Source organism: Sciurus vulgaris (assembly GCF_902686455.1).
Source record: "Sciurus vulgaris genome assembly, chromosome: 14".
NCBI classification, from domain to species: Eukaryota; Metazoa; Chordata; class Mammalia; order Rodentia; family Sciuridae; genus Sciurus; species Sciurus vulgaris.
Window position 1 is genome coordinate 73,168,957 of NC_136475.1, and position 14,932 is coordinate 73,183,888.

General features: G+C 32.8%; 1 protein-coding gene across 1 annotated transcript in view; it reads right to left on the reverse strand.

Annotated features, from left to right (window-relative positions):
- BIRC6 (baculoviral IAP repeat containing 6) overlaps positions 1-14,932 on the reverse strand; it is a 213,402-nt gene that overhangs the window by 85,957 nt on the left and 112,513 nt on the right. Inside the window, 9 exon segments of the mRNA XM_079109988.1 lie at positions 586-786; positions 1,673-1,867; positions 2,016-2,112; positions 3,097-3,272; positions 4,125-4,687; positions 8,093-8,220; positions 10,853-10,986; positions 11,754-11,864; positions 14,528-14,654. Coding sequence (XP_078966114.1) covers positions 586-786; positions 1,673-1,867; positions 2,016-2,112; positions 3,097-3,272; positions 4,125-4,687; positions 8,093-8,220; positions 10,853-10,986; positions 11,754-11,864; positions 14,528-14,654 — 1,732 coding nt within the window.

A 14,932-nucleotide genomic window follows, 5' to 3' on the forward strand; every position in this document is an offset into this window, starting at 1 on the left:
CCTTATAAAGCTATCAAATACATTCAAGAAACAATCATCAAATGAATAATACAATATTACAAAAAGTTATATAATAAATATGAAATGTTATAAATTTTGAAATCACACTCAAATATTCAAAATACTACTCTTGAAATATAACAAAACTCTTTGCAGAGGTAATTATTTTCCAACAGCGGTAGGAGAAGACATGCAAATAAATCTACATTTTACATTTCAGGTTAGTAATGAAGATCAGGTTAGACAAACTAAGACTGCTAACCAACACAGATGTGAGTAAACTAACACATTTTGATGTTATATATTAATAAATTAGTAGAAAAGGAAAGGCTGAATAACATATAACTGGAATATGTTTCTCTGGACTTCATTAAATTCTATTTGTTTGAGGATAACAACTCTACCATTTCATTAAGTGGGAAATAACTTGATGGTAGTGGTGAATAGTCTACCAAAAACTGCTCCAAAATAATACAATCTGGTAATCATGCCTAAGTGCATCAAAGCTTGCTAAATATTTTTCTTATTTTCAAATGTTTCTAAATTAAAATTCATTCTCATAATGCTTTATAAGCTATTACTCACTTGCAAGAGATGCAAGATGAGGTTGAATGTGTATCTCTTTAAGCAGCACTGCTGCAGGAAGGTGAATGGTAAGGTCACACCAAGCCTCCTCAGGCAGGAAGATATAGGACCAAGCAGCAGAGCGAGCTCTTCGATGGGGTGGTGTTGCCTGCAAAAGCACTTCAGCTGGTTGGGCAGTAGGACTACTAGATGTGATCGTACCTACATAAGACATTTTAAATAAAATAAGAACTTGCCCCACAAAAGTGCAGTAACACATTAAGAACAATTCACATAAAAAAGGAACTATTCAAATGACAATAATAGTTAAACTATAAAAATTAGCTGAAAACATGAACATCTGATGCTGTTACTGTACTGAGCACCCTATGCTTGATTGTCAGAGTACTCACAAAAGGTATCAAGTCACCAGGCAAAATAACAAGTTCATTACTCAAAGAAAAAATAAACAATGACAAACCTAGCACAATAATTTTCAAATGATTTAAATAAAAAAACTATATTCACTAAACTCTTCACCATGAAAAGAATCATCTTTAAGATGTCATTGTGGGGCTGGGGTTGTGGCTCAGTGGTAGAGTGCTTGCTTAGCATGTTTGAGGCACTGGGTTCAATTCTCAGCACTAAATATAAATAAATGAGTAAAATAAAGGTCTGTAAACATCTAAAAAAATTTTTTTGAAGATATCAGTGTTCATGAATAAGAAATATTAAAATAAAAATATAAAAAGAAACTATGTGAACTGGATGAAGGCATAAATATCTAAATTCAAAATGTTTAAAAGGCAGCACCACTTAAGAAGGGACACACATTTTCAAATGTTTAAAAAGAATACTGACATAACAATTTCTATTTAGTTTCATTAATTGTGCTTTTAAGTTGTAAACAGAAGCAAATTTTGTTGCTAAAAAACTATTAAACCTTGCTTCTACTCAGAATGTTTTGATATTTACCTTTAAAGTCAATTCTTTGTAATTAAAATGGTGATATTATAATTCCATCAACTTGCTTTGATAACTGATTTTCCTTCATACCAGTGAATAAATGAAATAAATTCATAATAATATGTAATCACACTTTGCTTACCCAGCGGTGCAAAATTATGGATCCCTTCTGCATTGTCAGGCTCAGAAGCTAGTATTCTTGTTTTCAAAGTACTGTCAACAGCTTTATTTGGACCACAATCAAGAAATTTCATAATAGTTGATACCATACTTCTTGCAGTGTTCACAATAGCCCTTGTACTTGTAACCATATTGTTGCAAATGAGCTGAACACCACCTAAATTGACAAAGAATACTAAATGAAATTATCTTAGAATAGATGATCTGACATCAAGAGTCAACATTCATAGAAGACTACAAAAGTAAAAACAGTGTACTATCAGAAGGATTACATTTAAATGATAGCTTCTGAAACCATATCTTACCCATATCGTGGAATGCTTTCAAGGCATCACTAGTATCCAATACTCTCAAAATGAACCACAATAATGGTTCAGATAATTGGCAAGTAGCAAGAGAGCCCTAAAAAAACAAATATGTATCTTAGGATTTTATAATTTCCTATGAACCAGGACAACTATACTTCTAAGTGTATACAATATTCCTTTATAGTTTAATTTTTTAATTTGACAGGCTTAACTACATTAAATATAAGTTATCTGCCAAAGTACATTAGAAAGGTTATCCAAATCAGAAAGGAAGATAACCAACTTCTCTCTGAACTCAGAGTAATTTGCAAACAACTAACTTCAACTACAATTATCATTTTCTGCTTTAATGTGCATTTATTGTTTTCCACTAGACACTAATTTCCTTAAAAGACTGCACCTTCTCAAATTTCTTTGCATTTTCAACTGAAATATAAATATACATTCAAAACTGTTTTAAAAAAATGATAATTACACACTGATATATACAAAAACTTTGTAAGAAATGTTTCGAAATCTGCATCTGAAAAATGGTAAATGGACAAAATGGTAAAAAAGGAAAAGAAAGAAAACCACCAAGCCGTTTTCTATAATTTTTAACAGAACAATACAGAAAAGCACAAGTATTCTAATCTATATTTCTTTTTGAAGTTATCCTAATTTTTCTTAACTGAAAATAAACTAAATATACAACACAAATTTGAAAAAATATAATTAAATTTTCTTATATATCATCTATAGAGAACATCTTGGTATTCAACTATGTTGTTTTTAGGGAAAAGGAAAGGGCCACTTCCTGGCTCATAAAAGGAAATCTGAATTTTAGAAACATGCTAAATGTTATATTTATGTATCACTGTAGTCACTGGAAAATATCACTTTGAGAAATTACTCCCCAACTTCTATTAACAAGTCTATAATCCTCACCTACAGATACTTTTCATTTTCTAATATATGATATGAGTATTTTGATCTATCTCTATAACATACACATATATGTATATATGTATGTATTTCTCTACTCATATTATCAAAAATTTTATTTGAATTACTGTAGCTGTTGCTGGATTGAACTTACTTGTCTGCCCATATACCCACAGGCCATGTAGGTTAAAATTGGCTGCAGCATCATGTGGACTGTAGAAGCTTTTTTACTAAGTGTTGTCAGTATGGTAAATAATCCATCCCCAACTGATATGGCATCTAACCCACCATGAAAGTTTTCATGTTTGGTGAGATGTAATCCACTTGCCCCTAGTTTAAATAGAAGATTATATATTTTTTAAAAAGTGTATCCTTAAAAACTAGTAAAAATCAGAAGTCATTTTTTCCAAAACCACTGAAGATGATAGGTACAGTTAAACTACACACACATATACACACACGCCCCTAGAGATTACAGTATCTATTTATAAAAGCAAGATTTGGGATATTCTCTTACTTGAAAAAATAAAGAGAAAAATAAATGATAGTCTTTAAGAAGAAAGAAAATAAAGAGAAAATAAGTGATATTACTATGCAACTATGCATCATAACTTGTAATCAAAAAGAAGATACAGGGTCTGGGGATATAGCTCAATTGGTAGAGTGTAGGTCTCGCATGCACAAGGCCCTGGTTCAAGCCCCGGCACCACCAAATGAACAAACAAACAAAAAAAAGACGATGACACAGTGACAAAGAAAGCAATATATAACCACAGGCAAAAATACGATAAGAAAGGATTTTGTCACAATTTATAGAATTTCAATTATTTTAACAAAATGATGCAATGTTAGTTTCAGCAGGAAGAAAAATTAGACAAGATATAAACTTTGTGTTTCACAGAAATTGTTACATTCTAAATAAAATTTGTATTTCACTTTCAAAGAACATGTGAATAAATACATTTTACTGGTCTCTAATACACAATTTGGTTTCATATTCTTTAGGTTGAAAACATTATGAAAAGCTGTACATTACAGTACCTAATTTATGTGAAGTTACTCTATATGTCTTTATTAATAAAAATCAGTCATGAAGAGAATCTTACAATAAAGTAGTTTTACATTATAAAGTTAAAATGATGTACCACAAACAAGTATAAAATTAACATTCTTAATACGTACCAATTATCATTGCCATGGCACTGCTATTACACAAGCCTAGAGCTGACAAAATCTGACTCATGATCTGTTGGTTAGCTAAGACTAAGTCAGCAACATATGCAGGAGATCCAGGCATACTGGTACTGCTTCCATTGACATCTTTGCCTCCTGAGACTTTTTCTTCATCTGAAACACTATCGGTTGTATTGCTGGTCACAGACACTCTTGCGCTGTATTCCCTATTGCCTGAAAGAGGCAGCTGTACTAAAATGTTAACAAGTTTTAACAAATCAAACATGAGTTGATCTCTTGTCATTTCACCACAAACTGCTTTTGCATCACCTGGGCGGATGAGGTTGGCAAAAAGTCCCCCAAAGCATGCTCGAGCACCCACAGAGCTATCTGATCCACTTCTTGACATTACTTTGTCAGAGCAAGTGATATAGTGATGCACCAAGAAGGTGACAGATTCTATCACAGCAGAAATAATGCTAACTGAAACAACTTCAAAATTCTGCTCCAGAGTGAATTCTAAGAGCTTCACTTGAGCATCGAGAGGTCCTTGTCCTGTCTGAAAGGCACCCCTGCAGAAAGAGAGAGTGTTAAAATCATTTTAAACAGTTTGGAAAGAAGTGGCTACTTCAAAACAACAAAGTTAAAAAAACAAACTCTTGGTATTTATCATTTTGTTGATAGTTACACTTCTATCTGTCTTGTTCTTGCCTCCAGTTTACATAAAACCAAAAATGACTTGCCATCCAAATAGAAAACTGAAGGATAAGTAATCAAAGAAGTGATGTTAAAGCTGCAGACTAAAATATTTTAATATCACAAGGCAGTCTTTATAATGGAATGAGGTCTCTATTATATCCTCAATGTTCCTATTATGAACATTCTGATTTTGATTCTCAAAAATTAAAATTCAATCAAATCATTTTAAAAAATATTTTTAGTTGTAGATGGACACAACGCCTTTATTTATTGTTTTTAATGTGGCGCTGAGAATTGAACCTAGTGCCTCACATATGCTAGGCAACTGCTGTACCACTGAGCCACAACCTCAGCCCCACAATCAAATCATTTTTATGTACTAAAATAGTATGCTCTCAAGTTATGCTCATCCCCAAGATAAATGAAGAATGCAAGAAAAAGTGTTACTCCTAACCTAACAACAAAAAATGTCAAATTAACTCTAGTCATAAGTTTTTCTGAACTCAGAGAGCTGAAGTCACAGAGTAATCCAAAATGCTGAAATCCATGAAAATAAAGGCACTGCACAAGAGACAGAACAAAAGCACTGGGTTTGCCTATGGAAGAATTTGCAAAGAGATGCTGGTGATGTATAAATGGGTAAGAAATTCAGCTAAAGTTTAACCAAATGCTAAAGGATGAAAGTATCTTAGAGTGATTGAACCAGAGTTCACACCTGCTCACAGGCATCCTCCCTGACCCCACATCCCTGTACTCCATGCTCTGTGTATCTATATTTGCCTGCTTCTGAGTTATATCTTTCAAAATAAACCAGAAAGAAATAAGAAGTATACTGTTTTAAGTTCAGACATGATAGAGTAAATTAATATTGCTTAAAATAAGATTGATGAAATAAAGAGGACAATCACTACTTTAAATTTTAGTAATAACTAATAAAAAATAGTGGAAATGAAACTATCAAAAAATTTTTCAAAAGTCAGGAGAAAAAGACATCTTAAAAGAAATAGACATTTTAAAAGAAATAAGGAGAAAATTGTCAAAAAGATTAATTTTAATAATAATTATAATATAATAAAATAATAATTACATGTAATAAAAGTAGTCTAAATATATTACATTAGAAAAGAAAGATCTCAGAACAATAACCTAAGCTAAATTTGAAGGTCAATTTAAACACGTTTTACAGGAAGTAGAAAGAAGGAAATAATATATTAGAAAGCTACAAAACTTGACTTAAGAAAAAAAAAAAAAAACAGAATACTAGTAAAACTATCATCTGGTTCTTTGAAAATAGGAGTACTACTACTAATAAACTTCTAGCCTGAATAACACCCCCACATCCAAAAGATAAAAATGACCAATACAGGGAATAAAGAAATCTCACTTAAGACCCTATAAACATTAGGAGAATAAACATTACAAATAATAAATTCAATAATGTAAATGGAGGAAGTAAATGACTTTCTTCAAGAAACAGACTACCATAGCTAACTCAAAAGGAAAACAATGAGTGGCATGAGTGAGATCCTGGTTTCAACTCCCAGAAGGGGGGCATTCTGAATATAATTCTGTGTCTATAAAATAACATAAATTTTGATATAAAGCCAACTCCAAGTCCAGGATACCTCAATAGTGATTTTACTACCAAATATTTTAGTAATAATACACATTTTACACAGCCTCTTCCACAGAATTAAAAAAGGGAACATTCATTTTGAGTTCAGCATGACTGATACAAAAGCCAGACTTCATGGAAAAAATACAAATGCCACCCCCGCCCAAACACAGATTCAAAAATCTTCAATAAAATATCAACTACTTAAATTCGGCCCCATATAAAAAGGATTAAACTTCACAAAAACTGGGTCTTTCCTGGGAATGCACAAATTAATGGACACTTTACAAAAATCTTTTTAATTTGAAAAATAAACAAAACAAAACACAAGCTAGGAGCAGTGGTGTACACCTGTAGTCCCACCTACTCAAGAGGGTGATGTGAAATCTGTTGAGCCCATCCTGAGCAATTTGTTAAGACCCCCATTTCAGAAACAGCAAATAAAGGTCCTACTATGTGAACAGATGAAAGTATAAATAACATATGATCATTTTACTACAAGCAGAGAATGTATCTGACAAAATTCCAAGAGACATTCATGATTTAAAAGGCAGAGGCGGAGGGGTGTGTGGCTGGGGTTGTGACTCAGTGGTAGAGCGCTTGCCCAACATGCATGAGGCTCTGGGTTCAATCCTCAGCACCACATAAATATAAAATAAAGGTCCTGTGTCCACCAACAACCAAAAAAATAAAATTAAATTAAAATTAAAAAAACAAGTCTTAGCAGATTGGAAAGAAGTAAGAATCTCTTTAACTTGTTGTCAGGCATCTACAAAATATTCTACACCTGGTAACATATCTACTTCTGAAAGACTGAGGAAAAAAGGAAAAAGCAACTTTTACAATGTCTATTCAACAGTATACCTAGGAGGAAAAGAGGGGGTGGGGGATAAGACACCGACAGCATAGTTGTATAAAAAACAACAAAAAAACCAAATAAGCTAAAACTGTTCCCAAAGAGATAAATATTAATCAAAATCCAGCAGGATTCTTGGGGTTATTTTGGAAATCAACAAGCTAATTCTAGACTTTACATGAAAAGGCCAAAAGAGTCCAGCGCAGTGGCACACACCTATCATCCCAGCAGCTAAGGAAGCTGAGGAAGGAGAATGTCGAGTTCAAAGCCAGCTTCAGTAACTTAGTGAGGCCCTAAGTAACTTAGCAAGATCCTCCCTAAATTAAAAAAAAAAAAAAAAAAAAGGTGGGGGGAGGTGGCTGGGATTTGTGGAGGTGGTTAAACAGCCCTGGGGTCTCAATTTTCATGTTTAAGACTCACCAGAGAGGGTTGGGACTGTAGCTCAGTAATAGGGCCCTTGCCTAGCACAAGTGAACACATGTGAGGCACTGGGTTCAATCCTCAGCACCACATAAAAAAACAAAGATTTATAATGACTAATCTATGAAACTATTAAAAGTGGACAATGAACTGAGGCACTGTGCTCCTTCCTTATTAGAGAGTTGAAGGACATGATAGGGCCTTAATGAAATGAAATGGAAATCAATTTAGAAACATATCACTGAACTCTCCCTCCTCCCACCCCTAAATCCCTACTGTCCTGATAATTCATTCTCTGATGAATTCTTAACAAATGTTAAGATAAAGTATATTTGGGGGAATACATGTGACTTCTGTATTGAGACACAAGAGTACAATTAAATTTACCTTTCTGTTGAAAGTATATGAATCAGCTTGAGCAAAAATTCACTGAATATCTGAGGACATGTTGAAGATAGATGCACTTGTAACCGGGTAAGAAATTCTTGCATAGCTTGTGTAGCTGTTGGACCAACCTGAAGAGAAATATATTTCCACTGAAAACAGCTCAATATTATTATTTATAGAATCATTCACTGTAATAGTAACAGGTGTAAAGTCAAGAGTTACACTGTTATAATTTACATTTAAGGAAGAACAAAAATATGAATAGTGTAAGAGGAAACTGACTGGCTTTTTAGGTCTTCATTTATTTATTATAAATGGCAAATTATAGAAATGATTAACAACAGCATTTTCTTTTCTTTACCACTGAGCCACATCCTCAGGACTTTTTTCATGTTTTATTTAGAGACAGGGTATCACTGAGTCGCTTAGCTGTGTTAAGTTCCTGAGGCTGACTTCGAACTAGCAATCCTCCTCCCTCAGCTGAGCAGTTGGGATTAACAATAGTTTTTTCATCATGGTTATACATAACAACTTATTAGGTTTGGTGAACAAATCATAAAACTCTGAAATTTTAGAAAAACACAATGCAATATAATCTCCAAACTACTTTAGAGTTAAATCAAGTCAACTATTTAAATATTAATTAAAATATTAATATTTATTAAAATATTAATTAAAATATAATATTTAATTATATTAAGAGTATAATTAAAAAATTATACTCTTAACCAAACTTCCTACATAAAACTGAGATATCAAAAGGAAAGTTTATCCTTAATAATTTACTCTACCTTATTGGGGGATGGGGGACAACAGTAGCTTGGTTCCTGCTACCTAGCTCTACTACTAACAAGCTGTATAATTTGAGACAGTGTAGCTGATGCATGTTTTTTCACATTAAATATAATGAAGTTGGAATTAGAGATCTCAAATTAATTAATCTATACACACAGTTATCACACAGGAATATGTATCTATCTGCCCCACCAAAATTCTGTCCCAACCTATTAATAGTTTCTTCCCTACTTTTTATTTGTCTCTTTATTATGATCTATAAAATTAAATTATATTCAACATCAAAATATTCACTAAAACTATCCACCAGAATTGAAAGTCTATGAACATAGGCGAGACTCGGTCTTGGTAAATACTTCCATCTCTGATACAGAGAACAGTACCTAGGCCTAGTACAGAGAAGCCTACTGAACACTTACTGAAAAAATGAAATAACAGAAGGACTGAGACTATTATGGACTATGCAATTAAATTAGAACTTGTTTAATGGCAAAACCAAGTAAGAATTTTTAAAAGAATCGAAAATGATAAACTTGGGGCTAAGGTTGTGGTCCAGTGGTAGAGTGTTTGCCTGGCATATGTGAGGCAAGGGGTTCAATTCTCAGCACCATTTACAAATAAATAAATTAAAGTTTAATGACAACTAAAAAAATTTTTTTAAAAATGGTAAACCTAAAAGAAAACTTAGAAAACCTCCATTAAAAATATTTATGGGGCTGGGGATATAGCTCAGTTGGTAGAGTGCCTGCCTCACAAGCACAAGGCCCTGGGTTCAATCCCCAGCACCACAAAAAAAAAAAAAAAAAAAAAAAAAATTATGAATACTAAATATATTTTATACAAGAAATTTAATTAAAAAGAAGCAAAATAGAGCTGGGTGACATAGCTCAGATGGTAAAGTACTTGCCTCACATGCACAAGGCCCTGGGTTCAATCCCCAGTACCACAAAAAAAAAAAAAAAAAAAAAAAAGACAGTATAATATAAGAAGAAATTGAGCTGATAAAGGAAATCTATAGTTAAACAGAAAATGCTTAAATTCTCTCTCTATATTTATATGTATATATGTATATATATACATATATATATATATATATATATTTTTTTTTTTTTTTTTTTTTGTTATCCAGGCTCAATAAAAATGATTGAGCTATCAATCCTCTTTTTGGGAGGGAACATGGGAGCAGGAGGGGGAGCTGGTTAACAGGAATTGAACCCAGAGGTGCTTAACCACTGAACCACAACCCCAGTCCTTTTTAATATTTTATTTAGAGACAGGGTCTGGCTCAGTAGCTAGGGCTTCCCTAAGTCGCTAAAGGCTGGCTTTGAACTCATAATCCTCCTGTCACACCCTCCAGAGCTACTGAGATTACAGACATGAACCACTGCCCAACTCTGAGCTATCACTTTTAATATTAGAAGTCATGGGCTGGGGCTGTAGCTCAGTGGTGAAGTGCTTGCCTAGCATGTGTGAGGCACTGGGTTCGATTTTTAGTACTATACATAAAAAAAAAAAAAAAAGGTCCATTGACAACTAAAAAAAAATTCTTTTAAAAAGTCACAAAAAGGGCTGGGGAGATGCCTTGCAAGCACAAGGCCCTGGGTTCGATCCCCAGCACCACCAAAAAAAAAAAAAAAAAAAAAAAAAAAGTCACAAAAAATGAATTTTTAAATTTTCATTCCAAAAATTTTAAGTGTTTTCCTGACTTTGCAATAAGTATTAGAACATATCTTAAATTATACAAAATCAACACCAAAAATATAATCTACATAAAAATAAAATCATTCAATATTCTTTGATAACCTACTACCTATTGTTCAGTTTCAGTATAGCTACTTTATAAATAATAAAAAACAATTTATTACACTGACATATAAGGGCTATTATATAATGCTTTAACAATGAAAACTTTATAGTTTTACTTTAAAAATATTGTTTATTGAATGGCCTGTGCACATCAATTACCTGTGGACTGTGTTGATTTGTTCCATGTGGACTGGTGCCAGAAAGAAATTTCACTAATACATGAATGAGGTTTGGATCTGAAACCAACAAATGAGCAGTACTCTCCTGAGTTCCAATGGCACTGCTGGAACCAGCTATAAAAAAATATAGATAAATATGCCCTTATCAAATGGACTACAAAACAACAAGATGCAATATATACAAACATCTTTTAGTTCCAAGAAAACTTACTTATTTCTAGTAATTATAAGTTTATTGAAATAGTTTAACTGTACACTATGGATAGACCTGGATTTCATTCTTTAAATTTTATCTACCACATCTCCTCCCTCATCTCTTCTGACTGTGAATACAGTCAAGTGGAAAACAACTAAAGCCTTAATGTTACCTTGTGGGTTTATTTTTAGGAACTACTTCCCCTTAGCAGAAAAGAGAAAGAGATTTACTTTTCAGATAAATTTTAACTCAATTTTCTAAGATACACTTGAGGCAAAAACTATTCCTCTTTAGATTTTATATATAACTAACTAATGTACAGGCAACCCACTGATTCTCTAGAGCAGAATAAAACACCTTTGTTTATCAGATAGTAATATTTTCATCCCATTTTTGGATAATATATGCTGAACAAGAAAACAGAAGAGCACTTTGATGTTAAATAATGACTTAAATTACAGTTTTATCAATATGACAAAACTCTCAACTTAATGAAGTCTTTCACAAATAGAGATGAAGTCCATTCACTTATTATTATAACCTGCAGATTAAATACAATGTAATTGAAACGACTTTAATTACTTACACAACCACATCATTTCTTGGAAAAACGTATGTTAAGGATTTGATAATAAGCATATTAAAATGTGTGTCAGAAATTAAGTTAATAAGTTTTTGAACTTACCATTAAGTTGCATGTTTGTCATGAGTGTTAGGCTATGAAGTACAAGGCACCATGTCCGGAGCAAAGTATTGGGATACCAGGCTAGCACTGTGAGAAAGCTAGTTATTGAGGCTACATATAAAACAGGAAAAGAAAAAATTTTACTCAGAACACTGAATATTTACTAAGAACTAAAAACCAAAAGAATGAACTAACAAACAAGATTACTTTTTAAAATTAGCTTATTAACTACTGTCCACAGAAAACACAAATACTTTTCTCCATTAAATATAACCAAAACTTTGAGAATCAATAACATTTCATGGCAAGGGTAAAGCTCAGTCCCAAACCCTTAAAAATGACGTTCTCATTACAAATTTGTTGTACATTCTAAACTACAGGCATTTCTACTCAACACAATCTGTGTGTCACTAACACTCCTCACATTCTACAAAACCAAAAGGTGAAAATAGTAAGACATACTAGAAAAACTGGGATAGATTAGAACAAACAAAACCAATGTGACTTCACAACAAAAGCACAAATTTAAGCAACAGGGTAACTTGGAAGGTCCAGGTAGGAAAAACTGGCAGCTGGAGAAGCCAAATAAGTTACTCAAAATGCACAGCATGCACAGTATCAAGTACTCAGGTTATGCTAAATACCCTTTAGAAATGATTGATTCCAGACCAACAGCCGGAAACTATCATCCCAAAAACATATTTCAACGTTTTAAAGAACAAAAACTACAGAAAAAGGAGCATCTTGTTGGTAATTAAGTCCGATTTCAGTACCATGTTTAAGAATTACAACAGAACCACAGGAAACCTTTTCCAAATTCAAAAACTTATACAAATCTTATTATAGAAATTAATTGGTCATGATTCTAGAATGCTTGTAAAATAACTTGCTTTTTTTGTTTTTCACTTTCTCTTTTTTTTTAATTTTTAAATTTCTTCTATTTAGTTCTACATGACAGCAGAATGCATTGCAAGTCACTATACACAAATGGACTACCACTTTTCATTTCTCTGGTTGTATACCATGTAGAGTCACACCATTTGTGCAATCATACATGTACATAAGGTAATGATGTCCATCTCATTCCACTATCTTTCCCATTCCACTGCCCGCTTCTCTCGCCTCTGCCCAATCCAATGTTCCTCCATTCTTCCTGTACCCTACCACCCCCATTTTGTATCAGCATCCATTCATCAGAGAAAGCATTTGGCCTTTGGTAAACTAACTCAATTTTAAAACTAATTTTAAAAAACAAAAAGGTTCTAGCATTCCTCATGCCTCTCACAGAAAAAAATCTATACCACAGTGTAACTACAGCATACAGAATGAAGTTTCTCATTATGGAAGTATTTCAGCTAATAAATTAAAGAGGAATGAGAATTAGACTATCTTTATTTTGAAACCGCTAACTAATAATTAATAGGTTTAGGCAGTATGCCTTGGCGCGTATTAAAAAGAGAAAACCCATGAAGCTGCCTTTAAAAAAGAAAAACAAAGAAGCCAGGCACAGTGCTGCACTCCTGTAATCCCAGCAACTTGGGAGGCTGAGCCAAGAGGATCTGCATACAAAGCCAGCCTCAGCAACTCAGAGAGGCACCAGCTAACTCAGGGAGACCCTGTCTCTAAATACAATACAAAAAAGGGCTGGGAATGTGGCTCAGTGGTTAAGTGCACCTGAGTTCAATCCCCTGTACCAAAAAGAGAGAGAGAGAGAGAGAGAGAGAGAGAGAGAGAGAGAGAGAGAGAGAGAGAGAGAGAAAGAAACAAAAAACCTGATTAAACTCTAGGTGTAACTATGAATTTACAGAGGACACTGTGGAAATATAAACACACATACAAAAATCTGGATCCTAAGAACACTGAAAGACAAGAAACTTCTCTGCCAGGGACTTTGCAGAGGGGATTAAAAAAAAAAATTGAGAACCCATACACACTAAGAGGGACATAAGAAACAATTTAAATGTGTAGATCTGATATGGATTCTATTTCAAATAAACAAGTTTCACAACATTTGAAACAATTGTAAATTACAGCACTGACCAGGTATATGATGGTAATGAATAACTATTTTCACATGTTTAATATTTTCCATAATGACCAAAAAGAGATGGAAGCAAATTACAAAATATAAATATTTATATGTTTATTAATAACACAGTGGAAGATATAGAAAGCTATTAATTAAAGCAGGAATATATAAAAATGGAACCATAGCCAATGAGTGGGGCTGTCACTTTTTAAGGCTGGAAGACAGAAAAGGTAACAGCTGAACAAGATACAGGATATGCCACTTTAGGAGAAAGCACCAGGAATAGATGATTATTTTTACTTTTCTTAAAATATAACTAAAGTAGGATCCTGTGACCTGAGCTGAATGCTAATTCTTTTCCTGTTGAATGGTATTATTTCACTCAGATCATACCCAAACAAGAATGTGAAAAATAAAGAAATTGACACAACTTCTATAGAACAATGACATCCTTCTCCAGTTTCAATTCCCCCAGAAGCAAACCCATATTTAACAAACAAACAAAGCAGGTTATGAACAAGACAAAACTTAAGGAAATACAATGTAAAGATTAAGAGAATGTTTTATTTATACACAAGTATAAGATAACAGACAAGTTAGACATTTTTGTTTTTTCCTGCTAATGAGTAAGTCAGTGCATTAAAAAACATTATAACTAATAATAAAGATTAGGTACATTTTAACCTAATTATTACTATTTAGCTTATTTAGTCCTATTAGTGCTTTTTCTGCCAATAAATCTTACCTTGATTCAATGAAATGATAGGTATTCGATTAGCATTATATAAAAAAATGTCTGCTCCATTCTCTTTATTTCCAGATGAGCTAGAATTCAGGCTCAATGTGAGCCACAATTGGAGAAGTGACTCCAACTGAAAAAGAATGCAAATTGACAGGAAAAAAATGTACACATTTCAACAAAAATCTACTGTTTAGAATACTGTCATGAATAAAGAAATTTCTCTATTTAATATTTCCCCCTAGTTACTTCACTACACAAGGAAGTATATCTTAAAATTCCTGAACAAAATTTAACTTGGTTAAAATTTACAATTTACATCATAAAAATGTTTTCCTAAGTTAAAAGAGGTGATTCAAGTTATTAAATTGCTGGTTATTATGCAATACATGGTAGAAACTAAGGCTTAAA